The sequence below is a fragment of the Euphorbia lathyris genome, chromosome 4 (genome assembly GCF_963576675.1).
Source record: "Euphorbia lathyris chromosome 4, ddEupLath1.1, whole genome shotgun sequence".
NCBI lineage: Eukaryota > Viridiplantae > Streptophyta > Magnoliopsida > Malpighiales > Euphorbiaceae > Euphorbia > Euphorbia lathyris.
In genome coordinates, this window is record NC_088913.1 from 28,813,944 (window position 1) to 28,838,337 (window position 24,394).

General features: G+C 35.0%; 1 protein-coding gene across 2 annotated transcripts; it reads right to left on the reverse strand.

Moving 5' to 3' along the window:
* Positions 1-1,097: 1,097 nt before the first annotated feature.
* LOC136226003 (probable ubiquitin-like-specific protease 2B) lies at positions 1,098-17,884 on the reverse strand. 2 transcript variants are annotated; one of them, XM_066014251.1, is made up of 17 exons: positions 17,531-17,884; positions 14,919-15,005; positions 14,648-14,829; positions 13,622-13,712; positions 13,487-13,524; positions 12,720-12,917; positions 12,563-12,638; positions 10,375-10,483; positions 9,838-9,912; positions 9,222-9,365; positions 5,269-5,469; positions 5,102-5,169; positions 4,886-4,979; positions 4,204-4,294; positions 3,286-3,405; positions 2,212-2,598; positions 1,098-1,864 (listed from the first exon to the last, which is right to left on the reverse strand). In XM_066014251.1, the coding sequence occupies exons 1-17, from the start codon at positions 17,697-17,699 to the stop codon at positions 1,355-1,357; spliced, it is 2,640 nt and encodes an 879-aa protein (XP_065870323.1). In that variant the 5' UTR covers positions 17,700-17,884; the 3' UTR covers positions 1,098-1,354. The 2 variants fall into 2 exon arrangements, with proteins under 2 accessions (XP_065870323.1, XP_065870325.1); XM_066014253.1 differs by lacking the exon at positions 17,531-17,884 and adding an exon at positions 16,780-16,827.
* Between the last annotated feature and the right edge of the window lie 6,510 nt (positions 17,885-24,394).

Below are 24,394 nucleotides of genomic sequence, written 5' to 3' on the forward strand. Positions count from 1 at the left end.
TTTCCAATCCCTTGTTGCCGGTTACTTCGGATGGTAGAGATGAACTTGGTTGAATCATTGTCGAAAGAAGTCTCTGTTAGGATAACGATCGGCTCTGATACCAACTGATACGGATCGGTTTCGGGACGTGTTAGTTTTAATCGTAAACTAACAAAGAGGTTCTTCTCTAGCTAAACTAGAAGGAGTGAATCCCGGGTTTTACGGACTAAATCCGTAGGAAATCAAAGATCCCCCATTGTTGAAGGTGAAAACCTTAACTAACACTTCTTGAAGAAGATGATATAATTTTGATTGATAAAAAGTTGAACATTACAAAGAGAAAGAGATGAATTTATATCATCTAAAACCTAATTGACAAATTACATAAAAGGCTAACCTAACATAATTAATTAAAGAGTAAGGTTAGGGATAAAATGGTGTAATAATAAGGAGGTGGCATAGGTGTAAATATAAGGGTGGTAGAGTTGTAATTAGGAAGTGGCAGTATTGTAAATAAGGAGGAAGCTGGAGTAAGGAGCAAGTTCCTTAAAATGAAGGTACGCGGAGCGTGCCTAATTCTACGCCCCGCGTAGATGACCTCCTGGACTTTTCTCTGGATCAAACCTTCAAGTACGTGGAGCGTGCTATAAACTACGCGGAGCGTGCTTGAGCTGTTGTGTGGCACTGTTTTGGCCTCCTTACTCGCTTGTTGCTCGTGCTTGGTTCTTCCTCCGACTTCCCTCGTCCGGACCCGATCCTAGGGAGAGATGCTCCGCATCAAAAGACAACAAAAGCACGAATATTTTGGTCTCTTTAACTCCAAAGAAACAAAAAAATCAACCCTTTTTCTTTTATCTAGAAAGACACTTATTTGTAAATTTTAAGAAAAGGCTATTATTTTTATAAAAAAAAGTGATTCATTTTATTTTTAAAAACAATTGAATTATTTTAGTCTATTTTATAATTGAAAACATTTAAGAATAAAAAGTATTTAAAATTACTACATTTTACTCTTTTTTTATTATTAAAAGTTAGTCATTTTTCAGCCCTCTTAAATTCAATGTTCAAGCCTAGTTATATCAATCGGAATTTTCAATCAGAACATCAAGAATTGAGGACGACTGAAGATATCTGACTTCCCATTTGCTAAAAGAACGCCTCCATTTTCATTGTCATGTTAATATAAAACTACCATATAGTAGGTAGACCCCTTTTACAAAATCGCCCTTAATTCACATTTCCCTTTTCTATATCCTTGTGTTATATTTGCATACCTCTAAGCTATCTATGTATCTGCCTCTTTTTTCTATCTATCCCTTCATAGAATATATGTTAGCCAAATATTTCTATTTACATCAAAAGGTAACTCTATCATTCAGCTTTTTCCAGCCTGCTTATCAGATTCTGATGCCAAATTCTCATCTGTCATCTGCACTTCATCTTTGCAAATAATGCTATTCATTCTATCAAGCTCTGTGTCAATCGGAGCTGGGTCGTTTTCGTTTTCGTTTTGGATACTGCTTGCTTCTTGAGAGTCTTCAACAATACAAGCTGTAAGGTCCTCCACCTCTTCAGAGTCTTCAACAATATGAGTTGTAAGTTCCTCTACCGAAGTTGAATAAGAATCCGATGTGTCCTCTCCGTCACTTTCTGTTGGATAAACGAATCCGTCAAACTCTTCAACAGAATGCTCATCATCATCTAACCCTATTTCTGATGACTGTTGAGATTCAGAACTTGTACTATCATCATCAATTTCTGTGACATCTGCATAATTTTGGTTCTCACATGAAGTGGGAGATTCAGTCACTAGTCGTACAATTTCGCAGCTACCTTCTGAGGTTGATGATGAATCAGGATTTTGTTCAACATGTTCTTCTGCTTCCTGTTATCACAAAACATGCAAAAGCGGAATTAACCTTGCAAAAATCCTAGTAGTTGATATTTCCTCTACTGCTTCATGTCAAAATTCGAAGTAGCAAGGGAAATCTTCTAATCAAATACACACAAATGATGAGAGGTTACTATTCGGTAAAATCGCATTGCAATTTGCATCCCAACAGAATGCTACAACCATATAGCAAACTAATATTCATATGAAAAAGACAAACATAGAAACCCACAAATGCAGGCAATAAATTATTCCAAATGTGGCCTTCAAACAAACAATATATGCCATTTTTGGAAATAAAAGGAAATAGTTACAGTTACGGTGTTGAATCCACTACTTACCTCTATCGGTGACATGAATTTCAATCGACCTGCTCCCACGTGCATGTAATTTTCATAGGCTAAGGGTCTAGTTCCTTGTTCAAAAAAATCCTTGTAACCCAATCCTGGTTCTTTAATATCTCCATGAAGAAGTCTCGAAGAGGACCCAATCCCCAGGTCAGTATTAGGGCCAGAAGAATCATCCTTCAGGGAACATTTATCCACAAGAAACTCTGCTCCACTTTCTGTCTCATCTATATGAACAGCATATTTGGAACAAGGATATTCTTGAATGGATTCCAATTGAGGAATTTTCAGAGTGTGGTCTTTAATAATTTCAGAAATTAACATCCGGACGTGTCTCCGTTTCATAGAAGCTTCATCTGGTGGAAACCAATTTCTACTAAGCTGCACACATAATATAAGAAGAATTTCATAATCGCCTGTAATCCACACATGTCAAATGCACAATAGTGAATATCCATTTCATTATAGCACTATAGGAGCTAGATCTTCCCAAAAAAAAACAGAAAAGGTAATGGATACTCATAAAACTAATGTTTCATCAAAGTGAATAACCATACTGTTACCTTTCTCTCAATCTAGCATAGCAGACTCGGGTGTCGGACACCATAAATTATCCTAAGAAACATTAACTTGAAGGGAATATAATCCCGGTCAAAGCAAGAGGCAAAATTAGCACTAGGAATGAAAATTTGTTCTCATTTCTTTGTGGTTTCAGTTTCAATTTCAAAGGATCTAAAGCAATTTGGCCAATTAACATGTGTAATAATGGATGACATCAATATTCACTAACTTTTTGTTCTTAAGCCATTAGGAAAATGCATTAACCTAGACAGGACAACCGCAAGCAAAGGTTAACTGAACTTGTAACTTGAATTGCCTTTCCTTACAATCAGTAGTCAAGACAAGTATCATATACTTTTACGGGATTGAATCACAAATCTTAGTTAAGACTAGGATTCATACTCCCACTCAGAAAACTGAAATTAGTATGCAATATTTCATAAATATCACACCAAGAAAAAATCCAAATGCAAATTTTAAACTAAATTTCAGAAATAAGATTCTTACAAAGCTTGTGGATTGAGTTATCTTAAAAGGGTCGAAATCTGTAGGAACTTCCTCAAGAAACCGTTCTAGATAATGGAGCAAAAAGAGGCCACAATCAAATGAATTTCCCTGCTGTGGCAGCTGAAACAAAGTGGTTAAGAAAATTAAGATGAATGGCTTTTTAACTGCACAGAAATAAATATATAAATAAATTCTGACTTTTGTTAAAAATTGCAAATAAAAATTAGCACAGAAAGGATAAGCAATTTGGAACATGTGAGCATGTGACCACATAACATAGAAACATCTACTTATGGGAAATAATTATCATTTAAATCTCAGTTTAAAAAAATTGTACTAAAATACACGTCTATCATTATAATTCTAGTTTGCTTTTATCAATTGCTAAGATTTAACTACAAAGGCTCAATCCCTATTAGCAAACATCCTACACTTAAATGACAAACTCAGAGGAATTGCAAAGATGAATAACATGAGACAAGTTTGCCATTTTATGCTATATCATCTTCAATACAAAATGAGAAAACAGTATCAAATTACAAAATATGTATATTGCTTGTTTTGAATATTGATTGTACAATGAAAAAGAAGCGAGAAGTGCAACTTCATGGCAGTTTTAAGAGAAGCATAAAATTCTCTAGCACACATACAGTAAGATTGGATAGCACTGTTTTTGTCTTGTTCTTCACCACTCTACCTTTTAGATGGCCTTTTTAGGAAACCTTATCCAACTTTAATAATATTTATACAATTATACAATAATTCTTTTTAGTTAAGAGACAATATGAGAATGGCTAATGATCCCTAACCACAAATTCACAAGTGTCTAAAATTAATTAATATCAGTTGGATTAATAGTCTATTCCAAAATCCAGCCAATGCACTACATGAAAGATACTTCCAAAATTATGGCAATACCTCAAGGGGTATAAACCGTAAACATGAGAACTTTGAAGATAAATCCTCCAGAATCTCGCTATGCCTCTCTTTCCATTCTTCAAACAGGTAACTGTCATGTCATTAAATGGGTAAATCAAAGCAAATATTTAAAATTTCAATTTTTTTAAACATTAAAAAGCATATAAAAAGGAACTAAATAGCAATAGAACTGAAAAGTCCGGCAAAAATAACCAATATTATCAATAGAATGCAGATTTTCTGTAAAACTATCTATAGTTCATTATTTGAGTAGCATCCACATGCAAGATAATTGTGAGGCATGAATAACATCAAATATCAAGCTACCAACCAATTACTGTCTTCATGTTTCAAAAATATAAAGCATATCTTCATCAGTTATATACTTTCATCTTTCTTTAGAGAGAGAGAGATCACAAATAATTTACTACTTAAAACTTTAACTGAGAATTTTGTAGTAGATTTAGTACACCATTATTGGTGGTAACGTTCAATATCAGGATGCAGCTTTATTGCATTGTCAGACATTATTTTTTAAAAGAAAAAAGCAGTGAAAAACTTATAGCATAAAATCCTTAACATCAATATTTAACTTCAGTTTTTAGGTCCTTGGGAATCACTGGTTGCCAAGAAGTTAATGAAAATTTGACAATCATAAACACCAGAGAAAGAAAAGTCTTACCTTTGAATAAGATTCTTGAGGCCTCTATGACTTCCGCTAATAGAATCCATGTGCAAAATGCATGGTACTCTAAGTGTGCTTTCACTTGCTTCATCTGCATAAAAGTTGGAAAAAAGGAATGAGATACTTGAGTGAAATAATAATACTAGGATAAAAATACTAGGATATCACAAAAAATTAAACCTTAGCCACATTGAACTTTGTCCTTCTCCTTACCCTTGCTTATGCCTCTGAAATTCACAATTTCACATGGATGACAAATGACAATCAAACTCCAGTGGAGACTGCAAACAATATTAATTCATCTTTAATATTAGAAAAAAAGGAAATAAAGAAATAACTTCTTATTTCTTCTGCACAAAATAAACTAACTATTTCCCCACCTATAATTTACAGGAATGAAAATGAAGTCCTTCTCGAAAAGATTCACTTTTCTTGTCCATTTAAAAACACGTTGAAATGCTGCCCTGCCATCAGAGGCACTAGATGGATTCTTGTCTAGATCAGCAAGCTTCCGAAAGAAGAAACTATTGAAGAAGTGAAACCTACGGTTATCCTCTGGTTGAATTTTTTTCTTTAAAAACCTGAAAGTAGGACAGAACAGAATCATCAGGTAATATAAATGTTGTTTAAAGTTAAGATGGCCAGTAACCAAACAGATTATGAACTATAGGTTTCTAATAATAAGCCTCTAAAAAACAACATTTAAATTATTTATCATCCTCGAAAGAAGTACAAAATAACAGAAACAAGATAATGTTAAACCATGTTCCAATTTCCGTGAATGCAAAATGACTACACATCTCCATTTATGCAAAATGCATTTTTTAGAGCTGATATTAATTATTTTGTTGACATTTTCTTGAATTGAGCCATTAAACTTTTACTTCTGATTTAATTGAGTCATTTTGAAGCATATAAGTATACCTTTTATCAATTAGGTCCTTGTATAAAATTCAAGAACTCAAAAATGCATTTTTCCTTTTATTATATGCAAAATTTGTACTTTCGAAAGTGACAATGAACATTCCTTAGAACCATCACTCTTCTCCAAAATCTTTACTTTAGTGCTGCTCTGTTGGCCCATGCTTCGAACCACAGAAACACTGTTCCCACATCAATACAATAAATAAATCCACAAAATACAAATTTCTAGAGGTTTTATGCACATTAATTGAAAATCAAATTGGAGTTGGGACAACCTTTCAACCATGAAAATAAGAGCCAGAATAAGGACACAATAGTCTGCCAAACCTGAACTTAGACCAAATTACATTTATTTCCTCAGATCTGGTCACTTTTTAAAGAAGCTAACTAGCCTAGGGGTGAGCAAAATCAATTCAGTTCCAACATTAAGCCAAGCTGAGAAAAAAAAAATGAATGAAAATATGCACAATTTTAGAACCAAATTGAACCAACATATATTTCTTGTATAAACTGAACTACTCCAGTTCGGTTCAAACCTAAAAAATTGATTTTCATTTTTTTAAAACATATTTTCAAATATTTATGTATGTTAAATTAAATTTCTCTAGATTTTTAACATTATTTTGTTCAATTTTATACATTTTATGTAATATTATTAAAATAAAATGACAAAAGGATGAGTCAAGTCATCATGCCCTGGCGTCACATGTGCTACAATGGCCGGGACAACGCGAGGGAAATTTGTAAATAGGACCTGGTTTGGTTCTGTTCGGTTTGTGACCAAAAAAAACTGAACCAAACCAAATGTTCTAAAAATTAGTGTTTGGTTCTGTTTTGCACACCCTTACTCTAGCCCGTTGCAAAATATAATATACTGCAATCAAATTATAGGACAAAACATCTAGAAGTCACTGGTGAGAATAGTTTTTCTCATGCAGCAGGACCTAAAAGAAGATGTCATCCTAAGAACCAAATTGTGCTGACCAATCTATTTAACTAATAAAATCAGTAACAGGTATAATATCTAGAATTTGGAAAACTTGAGAAAGTCTAGTACAATTTTCCACAGGATATCATTTTAATCCTGAGACAATACCCTTAAATGCAAATACGGCAAGCAATGTATGTATCTTAGCTGTTCAAGCAGTTTAATGTCAGGAGGCTAGTTGGTTGATGTGATAGCTCCATATTGCTTGAAGTATAGAGTTAGACCTCCCATATATAGTGAATGTGTATCTTCATCCATCTACAACAACAACAAAGCTTTAGTCCCGAAATGATTCGGGGTCGGCTAACATGAACCATCATATAAAACCGTGAAAATCAAGTCGTGTCAGCGACACAGATTCGCTCCCTCCACTCCGTCCTATCCACTACCATATTTTCCTCAATTCCCAATAAACTCATATCACTCTCGATCACCCTCTTCCAAGTTTGCTTAGGTCTTCCCCTACCCCTCACCACTACATCCCTTTGCCACTCTTCGGTTCTCCTAACCGGCGCATCAAGCGCTCTACGTCTCACATGGCCAAACCACCTTAGTCGGTTTTCTCTCATTTTATTCTCAATAGATGTGACCCCTACTTTTGTCCTAATTATTTCATTACGCACCCGGTCCTTTCTCGTGTGACCACACATCCATCTCAACATACGCATCTCCGCCACCGACATCTTATGGATGTGGCAGTGTTTCACTGCCCAACACTCTGTACCATATAACAATGCTGGTCTAATTGCCGTCCGGTAGAATTTTCCCTTCAATCTATTAGGCATGCCGGGATCACAAAGGAAACCCGTAGCACTCTTCCACTTCGACCAACCAGCTTTAATCCTATGAGCAACATCTCCATCTACTTCTCCATCCGTTTGGATAATAGATCCTAAATACCGGAAGCAATCCGAGGCCTGAACAACTCTCCCATCTAGGATGATTGTCCCTGCCTCCCTACTCCTACGGCCGCTAAACTTACACTCCAAATATTCTGTCTTACTTCGACTCAACTTAAAGCCTCTAGATTCTAGAGTTTGCCTCCATAGTTCCAACTTCATCTCCACTCCTTCTTTCGTCTCCTCAACCAACACAATATCATCTGCAAACAGCATGCACCATGGTATACCATCTTCATCCATCTACATATATAAGAAAACAGGTCTCTTCTACGAGGTTGAAGAAAAGAGAGATTTTCTGTAATCAAGTAACTGTTGAAGATAAAATGCTCAATGCTATCTCTCTTACCTTATTATACAACTCATAATGTGTTCTGCCTGTTTATTAAATAAAAAATTGAAAGCTCAATCCTAACCTAGACCTCACTTTGCAAACTATGATGCTAGAGTTCACGACCAATGCAACAACCATTATTCATATATGAGCTTAATAGATAAAACATACATGAAGTAAACAAGAGGAGTTTGTCAATTAATAAACTAGGTACTTATCACCATATAGGAGTTCTTGATTGAAATTCAACCTAGAAAATCTTGTATATAAGAAGTTAACAACAGATTTATAGAGAAGAACAGATCTATAGACATGATTATTGAGCTTACTAATTATCAAGCCCCTCTTGTTTACTTCATGTTCATTTTGTCTATTTTGCCGACTTTCATCATTGCCTTCCTGATGAAAGCTTATATATGAAGAAATGGTAGTTAAATTGGTCTTAAACTCTATGACATCATAGTTTGCAAATTGAGGTCTAGGTTCACCCTATTGGGTTTTAATATTATTTTTATAAACAGGCATAGTGCATAGTGAGCTGTATAAGCCAAGAGAGATAGCATTTAGCTACAGGGTACAGCTGAGGTCAGCAGGCGGTTACAGGGTACAGCTGTAGAATGACAACTGGCATAACTACCTTACTAGAATACAAAATAGGCTAACAACCCCTTAACGGCTACTAACAACAAAAAGCCCCCCTCCGGACATTAAACTGTTTTTTTCTCATAGCTAAGATATGGCACTGCTTGCCATATATGTCTTTATAGATATTGTCTCAAGATGAGAATGATATCTCCTATCTATGTTGTACGGAAACACTCATGTAATTTTAAATATTGAAAACTCGTTTGTTAAAGTAAAATAGGTTTTTAGAAGCTGTTATGTGCATTAAATTATATTTTAGTCAATACATCCTACATTAATTACTTTGCATTAGATCCTTAATCTTTTCAAGATCATCTTCCTCAAGCTCTCAAATGTCGAAATCCGAAAACCCTTTTTTCCTTACTAGTGTATGTTTCTTATTTACACATTTCCCCACATTTACATTTCCTATATTTTAAACAAATACCAATTCCCTATGTCCATGTTCATTTTTGTGCAACATAGATGCAAACTAATGAATTAGAGGTTAAACCAGATTCGACAAATGAAATAAACATATTCAATATGATTGCTCAAACTTACTTTACATAGAAGTCAATGATGGTATCGTTGATGAATGTCTCTGGTTGAAGAAGTTCCACATCTCTCCTACTAATTGCCACGGCATCAGGATCCCCTTTGGGGTATATCACTTCATCAAAAGTCTCATCAAAAGTCTCATCAAGACTTGAACAAAAAAAAAGTAAAATCAATTAGAATTGTCAGAGATAATAATAGAAAGATGTTCTTAGGCCTTAACTATCTGCTTAAGCTTTGAGGGGATAAGTCACATATAATAATAAAAGCTATTCTTAGACTTTAATTACCAGCTTAAGCTTTTAGTTCAATTGGTTCCTTGACAAGAATCATAAAATTGGAGGCAAGTGAAACTAATCAAATGAGCTAATTGTAGCACATCTTGCAAGATTAACAATGTTGGATCCACGCAAAGTCTCAGGGATGCGGTAAGCCCCAATAAAAAAATCAAGTCTCTAGAAATTTTCACAAGTATTAACAAGAAAATGGTAGAAAACTGAAATGGAGGTTAGGGATCTTGGAGTTTGATATGTTTACACCACAACAAACATAATTTGCTCATAGCATTTTTTTAAGTTCATCTACAAAGTAAAATAGAAAAGAACATGATTCCTTGACTTACTCATATCGATAATGCTTTGGGATGGTCATGCTATTGGGCCTTGTAAAGTCATTGCCATCCTTCACCATATCAGAGCTGTAACAAAGAATGGAAGAGGTAGCAATTGAAACAAGTGAACCACATAGAGCAAGAAATGTTAATACACATAAATTTCAAAACCAAAAGGAGGTTGCCACAAGGAAAAAGCAAAATCAAGTGGGAAACTAAATACGCAAAGAGTAATCCAATAACGAGCTATGCCATGAGAAATTACAAAGATAAAAGAGCACATATTAAAAAGAACTAACTATTTCTTCCATGCAATGAATGTGCATATATTTCAGGACGCATATAAATTTCAAAACCAAAAGAAGGTTGCCACAAGGAAAAAGCAAAATCAAGTGGGAAACTAAATACGCAAAGATTAATCCAATAACAAGCTATGCCATGAGAAATTACAAAGATAAAAGAGCACATATTGAAAAGAACTAACTATTTCTTCCATGCAATGAATGTGCACATATTTCAGAACCTCAAGCTAGCCAATCAATAACTTACTTGAAAACAACCGTCCAGATGTCTTTATATCTGACATCTAAAGATTTGATTGCTTCTTGTCTTTCAGGCCAATCGGGATCACAAACTGAAAACTTGAGCTTGTCATTGTCTGCAAAATTTTAGGGGGGTGCAGTGAGATCTATGGAATTATCCAATTTTTTAATAAGATCTTACTTTCTTATAAATTTCCATAGTTGTTAGAATCGTACGAGTCGCGAGTCGATTCGTACGATTCGATTCATGAAGAATTTGAGTCGTATCTGTGGTACGACTCGGAAGCTTCATGAATCGGCCGAGTCACTACCGATTCGGCCGATTCATCGAGTCACCGAGTCACCCGAGTCGGTCAATTCAGGCCACCATTTAAAAAAAAAATCAATTTTTAACAACTAAAAAACGTACAGCAGAAGAAGATGACTATTCACTTTACAAAAACAAAACAAAAAAACGTACAGAAGTTATGAAACACAAATAGTTTCAATTAGATGACTCTTCACTTTACAAATTCCAAGACCTTCCCTCTTCTTTTCTATTTATTTATTATTATCTTCTTCTACTTTTTATTCTTTCTATTTTCTACGTTCTGTCTGTACTTTTTTTTATAACTTCATATAATTTCTATTTAGATATTAAAATTGCATTTTTGGACTAATATTTAAAGTTAAATATGGTTAATATTTTATTTTTTTATAGCATTTTGAATTTGATCCGAATCTTACGATTCGATTCGATTCACGAGTCCCGATTCGCAAAATGAGATTTCGAGTCACGAGTCGAATCTCGATTTAACAACTATGTAAATTTCTAGAATATAATACCATAACAATGCTTAAGCACAAAAAAAACAACAACAATTCCGTCTGACAAATTCTAACTTTCTAAGAATTAGCATATACCGCCAAATTTTTGAAAAATTAGCATTTACTACCTAGTATGCAGATGGAAGAAAAATATTAGTTCGAAATACTATCACATTAGAAAAAAAAATCCCCATAAAGCAATCAAGGTTTTACTTTTCAAAATTTACTCTTTGCTCTTTTTTACTCAAAAGGGTAAATAAATTTCTACTCTATTTTCAAAAATACATTATATAGTTCCTGAGTTTTGTTAAAATCAACTACTTAATCCTCACGTCCATGATTCTGTTAACCAAAAGCTAAATTTTATAATTACAAGTTCACCTTTCAATCATTAATTAATATATTATGCATTATTAAATTTTTAAGTAATAATATTAATAGTAAAATTATATCATTATTTAATTTATTAATTAATGATCGATAGAATGAAATACCAGTTAACTAATCATTAAAAGTTTTTCTCAACCTAAGCATTATAATTAGCATTGATGAAACTACTAGTTAATTTATTTTAAGATATACTATTTTAGTAAAAAAAATGGTTACTTGTTATCTTATTGATTTTTTAAATGTAAGATGCAACTGATTAAATTTTTAATATATGAACTTACTGGACATTATGGAACACTAAAATAACTTGTGATGTTGGAAACGTAATAAATGTTAGCCATGCATCAATTTTATGAACAATATTCTTACATATCAATTTTATGTATATATTCTGTAAATAAAATTGATGCATGACCAACATTAATTAACAATATTCTTACATATCAATTTTTTTCCTTCAAATTAGTGATGAAAGAGCAAACTCGTCATTTTACATAAAATTTAACCTTTGACTAGCAGAATAATGGATGGAGAGGCTAAATAGTTGATTTTAACAAAACTCAGGAACTCTAATGCACAAACTCAAGGGCTAGTACATTATTTACCCTATTAAAAAAAATCCAATAACGAATAGATTTTAGTGCAGCAATGTGAATAAAAAATGGATGATGAATTAATAGTGAATTTACTCTAGGGCATTAGATTTTTTATATACGCAATGAATTTTTTTTTATGTAATGCACGTTACAATAAACATCATAAAGCATTTCAAGTTCATGCAAGCAATGAACCATAATGTATCTCTAAAATGTTGCTTTCAATTTTGAGATGTGTTAGATCCCTAGAAATATCATGATATATAGAGTGCTTGTTGTCCATATATTGTTTTCACTACATGCTTCACACCATAGGATTGGATTTTGGTCCCATTTTGCTTTCTTAATAAATACAAAATAACTATAGAAACTCCAGCACACACATTTCAGAAATGCATAAACCTGTAGTTTCATTTGTGTTTTCAATTCCTTCAGAAATCTTTGGTTTAAGATAAAGGCTAACCATAGCTGTCTCAACCTGCACCCAATAAACAAGATATTTAACATACACAAGTCAAAAAGTAAATAAAAAGAGAGTAAAAAAGCCACAGTAGCTCACCTCTGGCCACCATTCAGACTCGATACTAATAATATCACCAATTTCCCATTCAGCATTAAATATTCCATCGAACCCATTTACAGTTGAACACTCAATTCTGATGCAGCTAGTTGAGAACAGTAAGCGAGAGCCTGTACAGTATATGTCCTTGTACAGGATAAAATCGGCAGAAACAACTACTTCATCGTCTAAGATATCCTGTCAGTCAACAAACTAAAGTGGATAAGAAAATCCATCCAGTTCTCTAATTAAGAAGAAGTCTCCAAACAGGAGAAAAAGATATCTACAACAATGAGCAGATAACAGAAAATGAACAAGATTTACTTGAAAACAAGGCATCAAAAACATTGTATGTGACACAGGGCATATTTTTAGAAGTATATAAAGAGCAAGAAAAGAATTGTTTTGGGGCCAACTTCATCACTTAACTAGAAATTATTTTGGGCAAAAAATATATTAAAACAATTGTTCCTTTTACTCGAGCTGCAGATATGCACTCACTGCTCCCCTTACACCGCCGCTCTTCGATTATAATTTCTACTTCCTTGAGTCAAAAACCAAAATTCACAAGTGGAAGACTATTTAAGATGTCCTGCATCAACACTTATTTAAAATGTATTTATATTTGAATATTCCATTAGATTTACCCATCAAGATATATCCTAATTTTTTTTTATGGGCACCAATCAAACATGATTGTATCTTTTCGAACCATTTAATACAGTATGTGATGATTACTAGTTCAACTTTTAAAAGATAATACTTACAATCCTGTTTCCAACTGAACAGCACTTTGGGTCTATATCTGTTGATGAAATTAAAACAATGCAGAGTTTTTTTAGTTACATCATATAGCAGAATAATTATGCAGGAAAGAGCTTGATAAAAGTAGAAGAATGAACCTTCGTTTTCTTCAAGGATAGGGATGGACATAAACAAAGAATCCAGTTCTATTCCGCCATCATCATTTGTATTCATACCCAAAGACTTGTTCTGTGATAAATTAATTAAATAACTAAAAGTATAAGCAACATATCAGGCTGCCTCAAAAATGGTCTGAATATTGAGTTCTTTGTAATAGAGTACGACAAAATCAGACTTCATTATGCCATTTAGAATCCTGCTGCCAACTGAATTTTCCTCACCAATATGCATCACTAGGGGTGCAAACGAGCCTACCTAGTTCGCAAACTATTCGAGTTCGGCTCGATCAAAGCTCGGTCAAAGTTCGGATCAATTGGGCTCGGCTCGAGCATTAATGAGCCCGAGTCTGAGCTTCCTTTAGAATAAATAGGGAAGTTTCGGCTCGAAAGCTCATGAGCAGGCTCGAGAGTTTTTTTATTATATATATATTATTGATTTCTATTTTTAATTTAAATACATTTTAATTTTGTAATTTTTTTTATTAGTTTTTTTAATTAGTAACTTTGAACCACACATAAATGTTTGGCCCAAAACTCAATTTGAAACTATATGGTTGTAGACTATATGTTAAATCGAATTTATTAGATTCTATATTTGTTTAATCTTATTACTTTGTTTAAATTTGTTTGTAGATGGTATGTTATATTTGTTTTTTGGAGTTTAAATTTGGTATTCCTTCATTAGAAGACTGATTTTAGATAATAAAACGTTAATGAGATACAATTAAGTATATTAAAAAAAGTGTTTCAAAAAAAATAATTTCAAAACGAGCCACTCGACGAGCTTCGAGCTCGAGCCGAACCTATACCGAGCTCCAAAATTCCAGGCTCGGCGAGCTTCGAGGTTGAGCCGAGCCCGATCTTCAAACTTCTCGAGCCGAGCCGAGCCTGCCCCTGTTCGGTCTCGGTTCGGCTCGTTTGCACCCCTATGCATCACACTGAAAATTAATGTAATTTGAGAAAGAGATTTCGGATCAAGATACATTATGGTAAGCATAAGGATACCTTACAGTTTGAAGAACTAGACAGGACAGTTACATCCAAGTGAGTTTTATCATTTACAGAGCCACCCTCATTGAGCAAACTGATAGGAGATGGAAAAGAAACTTCATCAGAATGACCTACACTTCTAGTCTTGATATCTACTAATTCGTCGCTATTTTCTTCACACTGAATCTTGACCCCTTCTGCAATGATAAGGAAAAGGAAAACATTATTACATCAAAACTCATAATTGTTTGAAAATGAACCAAAATTGAGTTATGATAGTACTCACGTCTAGCATCAACATCAGTTGGTTCGTCATCAATGATAATAGTTTCATTAATACTTTCATTTTCTTGAAGCTTGGTACATCCTGCAACTGCATAGTATAATAAATAGAATTTTAGCAAAAGCCTCAAATAACCTCAAATAATAGAGCATTATTCAAGAGTTTAAAATAAACTAGATATATTGGATGATGGAGTGTAAAATTAATTCAATGGTGAAAACAAACAAAGTAATGGTTACTTTGTCAAAAACAAAGCAACCATAGAAGGCACAAATAAAGTAAATGTGATTGATAATAAGAAGAAAGCAAATGTGACCAATCAGTCTGGAGCTCTGATGTTTCATAACTCAAGAAAATCACAAACTTTGTCCAGCCAAAGCCTGCTCATTTTTTCCATTTAAAATTTACTTAAATTCTGTAATTTCATCAGGAAAGAGATTAACTACTTATAAAATTGTATTTTTCTCATAATTCCTGAAACCACTACCAAACTAAGTATCATACAAATTTTGGTAGAAATGAAAATCTTTTAACAACTTAACATCCTTAATTGTTTGTTTGTTTTTAATAATTTCTAGGGTTAATTACAAGTAGAAGTTAAACACCATTGGTCACTAAACTTACATGGTAATCTCAAAATGGTCACTCAACTTTGAGTTTTGTCTCAATTAGGTCACTATGATGATTTCAGTGATTAAAAAACATCGGAATGATGACATAAGTGATACATCAATATGAGACAACTCATATTTCTAACTGAAATGACACATGATATCCACATATGCACCACCTGGCTATCATGTGATTATTTTTATGAAAAAAAACTAAAATTTAGTTTTTTTCATAAAAATACCCAACATGTGACTGTCACATTTTGTTTCACATTTTGTTTCGGTCATGAGATTTGAAATAACTCATGTTGACGTGTCACTTATGTCATCGACGGAGTGGCCTAATTGAGACAAAATTCAAAGTTGAGTGATTTTATTGAGACAAATTGAAGTTAAGTGACCATTTTGAGACAACCATATAAGTTCAGTGACCAATGATGCATTTAACCCTTACAAGTAGATGCCCTCTTGTTACACGGATTTGTAGAGTTACAAAATTTTGCATTTTTTTCACTTTGCCAAATTTGGCCGATAACTACCTCAAAATGAAATTTTTCAAGAATTAAGGTAGTTTAGCATCATATTTACTATGGAACCATATTTGTAATTTTTCAAAATCATCATTTTTTGAGTTTTCTCACTCTAAACATTAACTTTCTCTCTCATAAAACAACACCACCTAAATGACCTCAAACCTAAAAAGTTGAACTCATTTAACGCTTGCAAATTTTCATTTCGAGGTTATTATCAGCCAAATTTTGACAAAGTAGACCCAAATGCAAAATTTTGCAAACCACAGGGTTGCATTTGCCCAAAAAAAAATACCACAAGTACCCAGATGAAATATTTTATTTCCTGCAAGTTATGGAAAAAATAAAATAAGTAGCCTGATAATCAGCATCATTTTTATATTAAAAAAAATCCTAGGATAAAATAAATAATGTTTTAAATACTTTGGATTTAAAGTGAGTGAAAGAAAATCAAACAGTAGCACGTAGGACCAGATGTGTATTTCTTTGCTCCACCCAGATAATCCAATGTACCTTAACATAAATAGAACACTAAGTACGGATTCTCATGAAATGATAGAACAAATCTCAGAAAGGAAGGAAAGCCAGTCAAGCAGGCATAATGTTGTATTACATTTCTAAACGGGGAAAGTAAATAAAGCAATCAAAAATGAACAAAGAAGAGAGGGAAAAATATAGCAACAAGAAGAAAAAAGCAGCAAGAAAGATGAAATATGCAATTACATTTCTCTAACGTTTCTCTCTCACATCCCGAAAATCCCAAGTGATCAAATTCACCATGTCAAGTGTAGAAGACCATGTAATACACTAGAATAAATGGGATACCAGGTAGATTAAGAGCCTACATGAATATGTGTTATTTAAGAGCAATATATATATACAAGGTTATCCTTCAATCAAGGAGACAACATGACCCTACCAGCAGCTCTAGCAGCCCTACAGCAGCCTTAGGCATGTTACATTGACTTATATTGTAACATCAAGCTTCCACAAACAAATCACCTCATAGCGTGGTGAAAACCCTAAAATAAACACATGGCCGCATTGTCTCCTTCCTTTGAAATTGCCCTAGTTAGAATGCAGTAGATTAAAACTGCTCTTCACCTCAAGTTTACAACACCAAAAACACATACTTAAATGCTTCCAAGGCCACAGGTAAGGACATGTACCCAGCACAAAAGAATAAGACTGCGATAAACAGAGAGAGATAGAGAGCATTTGCCAAATTGGTTAGTTAAGTGATACTCAAATTGTTCCTTTCATATTTCCTTTACAGAAATTTCTCATCTCCCAAAGAGACTAATTCATAAGTTTGAGAATTAGAAACAAATAAAAGTAAAGCAAAATTTCGACTCTTATAAACCTCTCAAAATAGAAACCTCACTATCACCCCATTTGGCTTCATCTTCCAATTTTCCAAGCAAACCCTGTCAAGTAAATAGAAGAAACCGATCAAGAAAATGGAAGAACTTACAGAGCTCGAGAAACTTGTACTTTGTGATCGGGGAAGGGGATAAGTCACGCTTTCTCTTAGGGTTTCGAAATCTCCCAAGCAACTTCTCGGACGAAATTTCTACCTGCTCGTCCTCCATACTGAAATCATACACGCTAAGTCGGTGGCTAACATCCGACGGCCGCGTCATGGCTCGCTTCAACTTGTCGAATAACTAATTGCAGAAGAAATATGCAATGAAACAGAGAGAATATCGTATTGTAATCATAAAATATCTATCTGCAGATTGCCGATTTGATTTCTTTCATCAAAATGTTTGCGATTGCAAGAGAGGGTGAGAGGTAAAAGGGCTTTCGTCATCTGAAGAAGGAGACGTTTATATGAAAAGGTTCAAATAAATTCAAAAGGAACGTTTTTAAAGGAGAAAAAGTAAGTATAGAGTCAAACATTGGTCACTTGGCCCACTAATTTTAAATGGGTTAATTACAAAAATGGGTCAAATGGGAGGCTCATTTACCTATTTAACCCATTTACTCAACCAACTTCATATGTAGACTGATTTTGTGTGATTTTCTCATAATACCCTCAATATTTACGGGCGTCTCGCCCCCTCCCGTATGACTTCGCAGATTCCATATTATGCGAAGCCTGCGAAGCTAATGTTTGGGTTTATATGTGAAGCCTGCGAAACTTGCGAATCTAATGTTTGTTTTACTTGATGAATTTAGTTTGCATATGCGAAGCCTGGATATGTTTTGTAGCTAATTCGCGAAGTGGTATATAACAAAAAAAAAATAGCAAACAACAACGGATTCTAACATTAAAATCATAACATTATCAAAATTTACAACAAGATTGCCACAATAACAACATTAAAATCACAACAACATCAAAATTTACAACAAGATTGCCACAATAAACTCCTAACAAAGCACATTCACTCCTGAAATGGTTAGTTAGGAGAGATTATGCCAATAATCCGGTACCAATTTCGAAGCGGATGATTAATCTTGGTGTGCACCGTGGGACACGTTCATCCCAAAAGGTCTGGACTTCCATTTCTCATCCCAAAAGTTAATCATCCGCTTCGAAATTGGTACCGGATTATTGGCACAATCTCTCCTAACTAACCATTTCAGGAGTGAATGTGTCAATCTTGAGGGAAGTTAATCCTTATATAGGAAGGAAAGTTATCTCCCCTGCAGCTCAGTACGCCGCCTTCCAGAAAGGGATGTTACGTATTCAACCACCTTCAGAAAAAATTAATCGTGTTAGGCAGCGAGAAAGACGATTTTGGCTTCGCGAAATGAGGATTAACGAAGCATGTGAATGTAAATGTGCATCAAAGAGGTGATTTTACTTCGCTAATCGATGTTATCGAGAGGTATGCGAGGTCTGAAACGTGACGATCTACGTCGCATATCGATGCTTTCGCGAAGTCTGCGAGTCAAATCATGAACTTTTCTATTCGCAGACTTCGCGAACTAATCGATTCGCGAAGTAGATCCACACGTTTCAGGCTCTTTCTCTTCGCAGATCTTCGCGAATCATTAATTCACGAAGTAAATCGTCACGTTTCAGGCTCTTTCTCTTTGCAAATCCTTGCGAAATCATCGATTCACGAAGTGTATTCATGAAAAAACGCAGAAAAAATAACATATACTTACATTTTTCGCGCCTTTCACCCTTAAAAGCGACAATAACAATATGATAAACTGGGAAAAACGAAGAAAATAACGTAGAATAACCATTTCTTTGATGGCAACAAGAAGAACGAAACCAAGTAACGAACAACAAGATGAAGAAGCATGGCTTCGTTTTCTAAGGTTAGGAAGTTGCAGAATCAAGAGATGAAGAGAGGAAAAAGAGAAATTCATTGTGATTTAGCGAAATGGTGCAAATTTCGTGCAATTTAAAGAAAGAAAGGAAGATAAAAAGTCTTGAAATCATTAATGGATGGAGCCAACTTTTGTGTAACCAAGGAGATAGGGGGAGCGGCCATTCGTGTTGTGCTGGGAAGTGGGAAGGTTAGGGGTATTATGAAAAAGTTACACAAAATCAGTCTAGATATGTAGTAGGTTGAGTAAATGGGTTAAATATGTAAATGGACCTCCCATTTGACCTAGTTTTGTAATTTTCCCATTTTAAATACACGATGACAACACCACCTATTACTTATCTTCACATGAGAACATTTTGTTGAAAGCAACATTACAACACCATTATTATTATTTCCCAGTGAAGTGTTATCTATCTAGTGAATTACTATACCCAGCCCCAAATTCCCACTTCCATCCCCAAAAAAAGACGTTACCGCTCCTTAGCCAAAAATTGAAATTCCTCAACTCTCTCAAACTCTCTCAAACTCTCCCAAACTCATTTGTTTCCGAAATCAAAGATTACACCTTTCGTGGCGAGCAATCTGTTATCACCGGGAAGAGACGAGAATGACGCAGTCCTTGAAGTCGAGGTATTTTTCTGATTGAATATTTAATGATTTCTGTTAAGTTTTTTCAAAAAAAAATCACAAAAATTAGGCGCGGGTGTGTGAACATCACGCCCCACCACATGGTGGGGCGTATGGCTAATAAGCCCCACCACATGATGGGCGTGATGTTCACACGCCCGCGCATACTAAATGCAATTTTTTCGGGTTTAAGCACTCAAAATTTGTAAAAATGTGCCCGTATTGGAATCTAATGTTCGTTATTTATCATTTGTAGGAGGTTCTATTAGAAGATTTTGGCGGGAACGGCGTTGATTACAATGCGCAGTTTTTTCCTGAACAGACGTTTCAAACATATCATGACACTGTTAACTGGGCAAAACGGACGGAAATTGAGATCGACTTCGAGTAACCACAGCATCGCACAAGACAGGGGGTAAGTCAAAATGGATATTGGTTAAATGTGCCCGTGGTATTAAGAATACACGAAGGAAAAAAGGATATGGATATGGATGACGTACTACGAAGGAATACAAAAACAAAATAATGTGGTTGCAAATTCCAGATAAAGGTTCTGGAAATCGTTGAATTAGGGGGTTGGGTGGTGAATGGGATTGCTGGAGATAGAGGACAACATAATCATCAGTTGGTTGTATGTCGTCAGGGCTACAGATAAATGAGCGGACTAAGTTCTGGTTCCAAAGAAATTGTTCGTCAAATGTGTTCAGCTCAAGCTAAGCCTTGTGCTATTTTTGCCCGACACAAAGACATGTTTATAACTACAGGGGAAAAATCAGGACTGAGAGCTTTGAGGGTCGGGATGTAATCAGTCAGTTTTATCGGCTTGTTTTAGATAAGGAATACATACATTGGACGCAAGCGGCACCGAGCAGCAATTTTGTGACTCACCTATTTATGGCACATCCTACATCGATCAAACTATTCCGGTCATATTACTTGTTTATTGGTATGGATTCAACATTTAAAACAAACAAGTATAAAATGCATTCTTTGAGATCATTGGAATGACACCTTCAAACAAGAACTTCTTGATTGCCTATGCAATCATGAATGATGAAACTGAGGGAAGATATATGTGGGTGTTACAAAAATTGAAGCTTTTGCTTGGAACTGATGTGCATCCGACAGCCATTGCTGCGGACCGGGAGTTAGGGCTGATGAGACCAGTTCGTGAGGTATTTCCTGAGAATCGCCATTTATTATGCACATGGCATATTAATAAAGATGTGGAGGATAGAGTAGGCAAGTTGTGTGGATTGAAGGTTTTTGGTGAAATTTTTAATAATTCCAAATGGAAAAGTATAATTGAAGCCCCGACAGTAGCCGAATATGAGGAGACAGTGATAAGCATGAAGAATACTTCTGCCAAATGACCTCATGTGATAGAGTACGTGGAGATCACATGGCTAGTGCATAAAGAGAAGTTCTGTCGAGCGTGGACGAACAATGTGTTGCACTTAGGAAACACCACAACCTCGAGTGGAGAGTTCACATGCACAGTTAAAGCAGTGGTTGAATTCATCTATTGGTGCACTCGATACAGTGTGGGCGAAGGTGCACAAGGACATTGAAGCTCAGATCGATGCGTTCAAGTAAGACAATTATTCTGTTATTTAATATAATCTTTTAAATTGTAATACATTAGTTTTAGAATCCTTTACTGTATATAACCAGATATTCACTTGAGGACTCGAGAAGAAGATTTACGGTGGCTCATAATAAAGCTCCTTTCAAGTACCTCGACTTACACGTTTCATATTACTGTTTGCATGTATTGAATGATGAGCTAGTGCGTATGCACAGATTGAGTATGGATGTGTTAAGTGAATGCGGATGCGTGTTGCCCATGACTCATGGCATTCCTTGTGCATATGAACTTAAAAACTATATTGATACGGCCACATCGGTTAGTGTGGAGCGTATCCATCCTTTTTGGAGATCTCTTGCGTTTGAAGGTTTGAGTGACATACTAGTTACTGCTCCCGTATATGCCGACGGGTCTGAGGATCACTGGTATTTTCACTCTCTTATGGAAAAGGTTGAAAATTTAGATCCTTTAATGGTGTGTAGCATATCAATGTACATTCATGATCAAATTAACCCGGATCAAAGCAGCTACAAAGAACCTGAGGTCAAAGACACTGTTAGGGGTAGACCAAAGGGGAATTCATCAACAAAATGGAATCCGAGTGCATGAGAGTACAGTCAGGGACCATGAGATGGTGCACGGTCCTCTACTTCGAGGAGTAGTCATAGTCGAGGCCGAACCTCGTCCTGATCTGTACATAACAACGAGATGCCGGGTATATTTTATTTTCCTAATATATATGTTAATGTTAAAGTAAATATATTATCGCTCACGAACTTCATATATTCATATTTTCAGCCAGATTTGATGCGGACATCGTCGGTTATCACTATTTACATCGGGTTCAAGGACTCATCGTTCCATTTATTATTGGGTACCATGATGTTGTAGCAGATGGTAACTGTGGATTTTGTGTTTTAGCCGATATCATCACAAATAATCAGGAGGAGTGGAAGCTGATTAGAGTGCTTATAGAGAATGAGGTGTGGGCACACCATGATCTGTATGCGCCGGTGTTCTAGAACGGAGTAGATGCTGCCCTCCAGCGTATCAGATGGGCAGGAGCGAGGTGTGGTGAGTCTCACTGGATGGTGAGTCCGGATGACTTATATGATGATGCAATTGTATTGAATGCAGTGATATTCCTTTTTACTACACCACAGTTAGGATGTTGCACTATATTACCGATGCGTTCGGATGATGGAAGACCACCGAAGCGAGAGATTGTAATTTGTCATTTGGGGAGTTATGAACACTACATACGTCTTTATTTAAGACCTGGATTTCCAGTGCCTCCCATTGCCACCCAATGGCATACATTTCGTGATCCGAGTGGTCGTCACTTGGACAATATATACGCTGAAAGGAGAGCAGCTTGGACTAGATTACATTGACTGATGTATATTAGTTTATGTGTTTTAATTAATAATATTTATTCATGAACTTATATTATTGTGACTGATTTTAGTTAAAATTGTATGATATTTATAGGTTTTAAGTACAATTGTGTAGTTTGAGCAGGTAACAGGTATTTACGGGTTTAATCGGATTAACGGACTAATTTTTTTTGCCATCCCGACACACAGGCGTGTGGCTATCATGCCTCACCGTGTGGTCGGACGTATGGCTATCATGCCTCACCGTGTGGTCGGGCGTGATAGCCATACGCCACACCGTGTGGTACTGCATTAAAGTCATGATTATATTTAGACTCATGCGTACTGCATTAATGATATTTTAAGAAGATTTTCGGTGGTCGAAACCCTAATTTGCCCTCGTGTCTAGTTGCTTCCTACAAAACAAATGAGCCGCCAATTGTTAGACGGGGATTCTCTATAATGCCTATGTTAGAGCATCTTTAGTGGTTTCAAATAGGGACTGTTTTGTATTTTTTACAATTCTAAAAATACTATCTAACCAGTAGAGGATAAAAAATTATTGTATCCAATTTAGAGCACTCTCCAATTGTGGACAATATTTTGGAAAAAAAATGAGGAGAATGAAGGAGTGATGCAGGGAAGGGAAGTGAGTGTAATTCGGACTACATGTCATTTGGAGAGTGGAGTGTGACTTGCACACATAAAGAATGAAGTGTGAATACAGAACTGTAGTTTTATTGAAGACCACAGTGACGGCCACTATCAACTGCATAAATTTTTTTTAGAGTATTAGAAATATGTATAAAATTTTATTAATTGTTTTATTCTTTTGGAGAGTGTTTTTTGAACATTGATATATGTACCTGATTAAGATTAAGAGAGGTTGATTCACCTCTATGGTAGTCACTTCAGTCCATATGCAACACCTATTTTCAGAGCAAGATTCAGTAAAATGCTGAATAAATATGTGCCTATAATGAAGATTCAGAAACACTTTTTCAGGAAATAGGGATTATTGCAGGAATTCTGCAATGAACAAAGCTTCTAGTGTCACATCCGACCCTGAACGACCCCAATCGGCATCGGGCGTGAAATAGAAAAATCACAATCAACACTTAATAGTCTCCAAATATCATAAATATCACTTTTCTTTGTATTCCTCTTAAATGTATTATAAAATAAATCAATATTCCTACTACATTAGTCATTCAAAAACCTCAACATATTTACCAACTCCATCATATTACAATTGAAATACTAAGGTTCTGATGATAATTCTAACAATATGCAATAACTTCCAATTCTCGCCTAATCAGTCGATAATCTTCTCTATACCTTGTACTTTATCACCTAAAAACATTTAAAAACGTGAGATAGAAATCTCAGTAAGCAATTATCAACTACATAAAATATTTATACTCAAAATAACTATATATATACTTTAATTTCCA

Coding starts and splice junctions, on each gene's coding strand:
- LOC136226003 (XM_066014251.1), bottom strand. CDS start 17,699: ATGACGCGGCCGTCGGATGTTAGCCACCGACTTAGCGTGTATGATTTC. Junction 3,406..4,203: donor TACGGTTTATACCCCTTGAG/GTATTGCCATAA, acceptor ACTTTGTTTCAG/CTGCCACAGCAGGGAAATTC. Junction 2,599..3,285: donor TAACTCAATCCACAAGCTTT/GTAAGAATCTTA, acceptor TTATGTGTGCAG/CTTAGTAGAAATTGGTTTCC.